The following is a 6,000-nucleotide window of genomic DNA, read 5'->3' as shown; positions in this document are numbered from 1 at the left end:
ATAAGAAGTCTGCTGGTAGTTTTGATTATTTTGGGATTTGTTTTGTTATCTAGAGGCTAACACTGTGTTATATGCTATGATGGAGCAAGAATGGGTTCACACTAGGGATGCACCGATATGAATCGGCCGATCATGCTTGCGCGTTTTGTCAGTAAAGCCGGTTCTGTAATCAGCGGTAAATGCCATCAGGTGCGTGATTTCACGTTGAGCCGTATATACTACACACAGCCGTTGTTTACCGACGAGCTGCGCAAATCAATGTTCATTATCAGTGTGAATGTGCGCAGCTCGTCAGTGAACAACGGCTGTGTGTAGTATATACGGCTCAACGTGAAATCACGCACCTGATGGCATTTACCGCTGATTACAGAACCGGCTTTACTGACAAAACGCGCAAGTGATCGGCCGATAAGTATCGGTGCATCCCTAGTTCATATACACTATCGTTCAAAAGTTTGGGGTCAGTAAGACTTGTAATAGTCCTTAAAGAAGTCTCTTATGCTAACCAAGGCTGCATTTATTTGATTAAAAATGTTTTTACAATATAAAATATTTTTTTATTTTAACATACTTTAAAATAGAATTTATTCCTGTGATGAAAAGCTGAATTTTTATCAGCTGTTACTCCAGTCTTAAGTGTCACATGACCCTTCAGAAATCGTTCTAATATGCTGATTTATTATTAGAATGATCAATGCTGGATAATATCAACAGTTGTGCTGCCAAATATTTTTTTGGAACCTGTGATTTTTTTTTTTTTTCAGGATTCTTTCATGAATAACAAGTTTAAAAAGTACAGTGTTTATTCAAAATATAAATATTTTATAACAATGTAAATTATTTATTATTAACTTTCAATAAACTTTTAATTATTAACTTAATACATCCTTGGTGAATAAAAGTATTAATTTCTTTAAAAAAAATGAAACAATAAAAATGTACTGACCCCAAACTTTTGAACGGTAGTGTATATGTACAGTATCTTTTGATTATTTTCTTTGTCCCTGGCCCTATCAAACTCTGTGACAAACCTCCAGATGTTGAGACACAGACAGAGGAAGAAGAAAATGAAAAAAAGAAAAGAAATGGAAGGAGAAGAGCTACGCTATGATGAGACGTCAAGATGATAGAAGTAGTGTGGATATTGATTATCCTGATCTTTTCTCTGTGTTCACACCCAGTCAGAAGAAAACAGACAAAACCCCTGAACTACTGCAGTTCTCTTCAGGGTTATAGTTAAATAACACTAAAACTAAACCATAAAAGACATTTTTGTTACTTGCAATAAAGTAAACTAAAATAATAAAATATATGTATAGTTATGTAATATATGTAATAATATATATATATAACATATGTATAGCAACAGATGTTGCAGAGGAAACATTTCTTATTTTTGTTTAGTTCTACTTTTGCTAAAATAACTGAAAATGAAATAATAATTAAAGGTGATGATCTTTCTCAGCGTCTCATGTGAAGAAAGGAGACGAGCAACAGATGTGGCCGTGGCCTGATTATGAAACTCAGCTGACTGTAACCTGTGGGGATAAAAAAGGCACTCTCTATCGGGACAAACTGATCGGAGGTTCAACATCATTTGCTATCATTTCTCTTAATTTTATTACAGTATGTATTATTATCATTTTTTACGGGCAGATTGTTTGATCTGAATGCATCCTATCCTTGTCTCTTGTAGGGGAGAAGTGTATTTATTCCCAGGAACGCTGGTTCACCCCCACTGATTTTGAGAAGTTTGGGGGGAAGGAAAAGTGCAAAAACTGGAAATTCAGCATCCTTTGCGAAAACATACCGCTTAAGAAACTCATACAAGTAAATAATGCAAACACTTACAGATTGTTGGGTCAAAGCTGTTTTGGCAGCAAAAGTGGGACCAACATAATATTGGTCAGGTGGTTGGTCATATATATGTTACAGTTACAGTTATGTAACTGTGAAGTTAGTATTACAAGTTTTTTACACTGTAAAAAAAAAAGCCGTAAAATTTACAGTAAAAAAACTGGCAGCTGTGGTTACCAGAGTTTTCCTGTAAAAAAATACGGTAGCAATGTTTTACATTTTACGGTTTTCACTTAAATGTACAGGTAAATACCGTAATTTCGCTGATATAATGGTAATGTACCAACTTTTTTAAATACTTAAATCTGTTTTGTACCTTTGTAATACACTGATAACCACCAAAAGTAGGTGGTGATGACAACATCACATGATGAACCAAAGCCCATCACAAGGAGGTTTTAAGTAATAACTTATATAGAAGGTACACAGTGTCATTTACACAAACACTAAACACCATCATGGTAACACACATACAACCCTTATGTACAAAACTGCCAAGAAAAAACTAAGAAGAAAAAGTTATTCCAACAAAAAAAACATCAAATATATTTTTTTTTAAACAGGTAATTCTGGGAATGTAAATTTACGATTATTCACTGTAAATTGTACGTTCTTTTTCATTTCCAAAAACGGTATACTCCCGTAAAAATTACATGCAGTTTTTCACTGTACATAGAAGGGGAACTTACCGTTAACCATTTCACAGGTTTTTACCGTAGTATTTTTACAGTTTTTACCGTTAAATTCACAGTCTTTTTTTATAGCGTATTATTACGTGATCACATACTTTCTCATTTTTTCAGGATGGCCGTCTTCAGTGTCCACAGAGGAAGAGTGAAAAGAGAACATGTGCCCAAAATGTACTTTGTCTCTTTATGTTCAATATCAGGTTTTGATTTTCCTCTGCTTTTCATTTGACATTCCTCAAGTGACTCAAGCTCACAATCATGTCATGGAGAAAACTTTAGCCATCCTAGATGCTAAATGTCTGTTTGTTTATTTCTTTTTTGTGTTGTATTGTATTTATCATTTAGGTGCCAATGCTTTTTTTTTTCTTCAGTCCTCAGAAAATAAAGAAGTTTTCACACCTAAAATACTTAAGGGAAATGATAAGGACCAACAGAAAAATGTATACAGGTATTGAACACTTATTTTTTTAATGTGTGACTTCAGTCATCAACTTTCCTGTTTCTGGGAAGTTGCTGTTGTAGATTTAGGTGCGTTTAATGTACTAAAACCCTGTATTGTCAAATAATAAAAGAAGCAGGCCATTATTATTTAATAACACAAAAATACTCCCCTAGGTTTGAGTGTCCATATGCTGGTCAGTTTCGTTGCAGTTTGACCAGCCTTGTGTTTGTGATGGAGGGTAAAGGAGAGGTGCTGTATAAAACTGTCTCATGGGATCCTCGTCTGTTAGATGGTTTGGGCAAGATGGAGCCTGCAGGACCCTTGTACGACATTGACTGTTTTGATGGGGCAATCTCAGGACTGCACCTTCCACACTGTGAAATATTCTCTGGTATGGTCATTTCCATATGTTAAATTAGTTTAAATTATCAGCTTTGTTTGACAATTAATACACCATCTGTGTATTAAATAATAAAATATATTTTTTGACAGAGAAAGACATGGATGGTTTAGCTGTAGCACATGTCACTGATGGTAACTTGGCAAAAATGGATCCTCTGAAAGTGACTGAAGCTCATGTGATGATTGACATCAAACATCTCTCCTTTTTTGGGCTCATAAAAAGGATATTATTCCCTCCTCGCCCTGTCAATGCCCAAGTACTTGTCTTTCAGCGACCAGTAACTGAGAGACAGAGAGAAAACGTACTGGGTGTCCATTTGCTCCCGTCAAATGTTCCACTGACAGAGGTATTCATATTTTTTGTTTAAATGATAATATAATACTGAAAATTGGTCTTGGTTTGTTTAAGCACTCAGATCCATATTAAAAGGAAATATTTAAGGAATAAAGTTACCTTGCTTAACATTACTCAATGATCCTAATTGTAATGTTATATTTTGTAAGATTGGCATTGTTTTTTCTCATCCAATATTTTGAGGAGGCACATGCCTCCCCTGTCTCCTCCGAGGAAATGCCCCTGCCTAAATATGAAATTTATTAGTGTTAAAAATAAAGGCTGTTAAGTAATTATTTAAGGTGCCATCGTCTCATTATGTTGGAAGAGACCATTTCTGTTACCTATAGGCTCTGGCTGGCCTTCACAGCCTCTTCCTAACCTCAACTTTTTCTTAAGGTCAAGGACCAGCATGCGGAGAATATGGACATTAAAGCCACTTCACAGTTTAGGCTCACCCCAGAAACAGATTACCGTCTGTGTTGTCAAGCAGAGACATTTACAGTGCAGCCAGAGGTAACATCATATTTCATTTCAACATAGTTCATTATATTTAGTTGCAAAAATCTAGTTATAATTACAGGGTTAGTTCACCCAAAATTAAAATTAAGGAGAAAATTAATATACAGCGCTGAATCAACATCAGGGCTACATTTTTGGGTGATCTCTTTAATACCACTAACAATGTCACTGAAGTATAGATTTAGTTTTTTTCTTCTCAATTTAATTTCCTGATTCATTTCTAGTTATTTTCGCACAAAGATTAGAGCTGGTTTATCTGGTCTTTTAATTATTTCTGCCCATGAATCATTTTCATTTTCTTGTCCTTTTTTCAGACTAAGGTGTTCGAGTTACATTTTAGTCCAAACTGTCATCCCACATTTGAAGTGTTTGTGAATGTCAGAAATAAGGAGGTCAAGCTAAGTCTTATGGACAACACTGAAAGAAGGGAAGTGTGGTCTACCCAACAAATCCTTCTTACAGGTAATGAATGAGACAAATAAATGATAGAAGTAGTGAGGATAATGCCTCATCACCCAGTTGGGAGAACCCAGCCAAAAAAAAAAAACACTTCCTGTGGGTGCCTAAAATGCAGCAGTTTTCTTCAGGGTTATAGTTAAATAACACTGTCTGAATGCAGTAATGTGTTTTATTCCTTAAGACTCCAAAAGAAGCAAGTACGTAATTATTACTATTACTGTTGACATGTTTCTAATGGTTCTTAATTAAAATATATTAAAAAGTGACTGGATTGTCCTGTTGATCAGTTCCTAATTGGATAAGGTTAATTGGACTGATTTTTCTATTTTGTTAGTAACATCAGGCCAAGAGGTAGATCGTCCAGCTCACAGACAGCTCACAGGTATGAACTCAGTTGCAGTAGTTGATCATTTTTTTCTGTTACGCACAAAACTTTCTAAAAAAGTTGAATCTTTTTTTTGTTTTAATCAGAATCTGAATTTGTGGACAAAAACAGACATCTCCTCATTCAGAGAGTTTCATCAGTGATGGCGATTGCTGATTGTCTGAGGACCAAAAACATGATTACAGGTGAAATGTACAGGAAAGTTCTTGCTAAAGAGTCATGTCCAGACAAAACAAGACTGTTGTTGGTGGCTCTTGACTCTGGAGGAGCTTCTGTAAAAGCAGAATTCTACAGATTGCTGAAGGAGAACGAACCTCATCTAGTAGATGATCTGGATTCTGAAGCCAGTAGACCACAGTAGTGCTGACTTCACATAGAGAGAAACTTCAGTCAGTTTAAGACATAAACAGCAGCTACAGCTTCTTAATATGTATATAAGAGAGATCCAGGTGCTTATTTGATGATTTTAGTACAAGATTTACAAATGATATTTTTGGCATGAACACCACAAGTTTGTGTCAAAAATTTAGTTCTTCAGCATAATCTGAGAATGAGACAAATAACATCTTGTGACCATCTGAACAATGTCAACATGTGTTTGTCTGCTGATTTTGCTTATCTAATGTACCTGTGAAATGCGGAATCTAAAATATTTCTTCATTTATGTCATGCTGTAATGTTTGTTTACAAAATTCTCAAACTGAATATCCAAATTTACATTTTAGGGTTAATTTGAATCCTTATATTTGGTGCTCGTCGTATGTTGAATTAAGTAATATGCTTATGGACTTGTTTAATATGAGGTATGTTGCTGTTACTGTATGACAATATGAGTCGCTATGAAAGTTTTCATTTTATAATACTGTGAAAAAATAACCACATACAATTAAAAAATTATTTTTTTATATTT

The 6,000-nt window shown here is 34.8% G+C and overlaps 2 protein-coding genes across 2 annotated transcripts in view; one reads left to right on the top strand and one right to left on the bottom strand.

The window, feature by feature from the left end:
• LOC141336798 (uncharacterized) overlaps nt 1–6,000 on the bottom strand; it is a 131,947-nt gene that overhangs the window by 4,708 nt on the left and 121,239 nt on the right. The gene's annotated exons all lie outside the window — the stretch shown is intronic.
• LOC141342356 (NACHT, LRR and PYD domains-containing protein 1-like) lies at nt 1,695–5,957 on the top strand. Its single transcript, XM_073846796.1, has 8 exons — nt 1,695–1,830; nt 2,661–2,994; nt 3,162–3,379; nt 3,481–3,737; nt 4,124–4,240; nt 4,561–4,708; nt 5,040–5,087; nt 5,177–5,957. The coding sequence occupies exons 2-8, from the start codon at nt 2,705–2,707 to the stop codon at nt 5,449–5,451; spliced, it is 1,353 nt and encodes a 450-aa protein (XP_073702897.1). The 5' UTR covers nt 1,695–1,830; nt 2,661–2,704; the 3' UTR covers nt 5,452–5,957.

Source organism: Garra rufa, chromosome 1, assembly GCF_049309525.1.
Source record: "Garra rufa chromosome 1, GarRuf1.0, whole genome shotgun sequence".
In the NCBI taxonomy this organism is placed as follows: domain Eukaryota; kingdom Metazoa; phylum Chordata; class Actinopteri; order Cypriniformes; family Cyprinidae; genus Garra; species Garra rufa.
The sequence above is the reverse complement of the archived record's forward strand: the minus strand, read 5'-3'. Positions and strand labels throughout refer to the sequence as shown.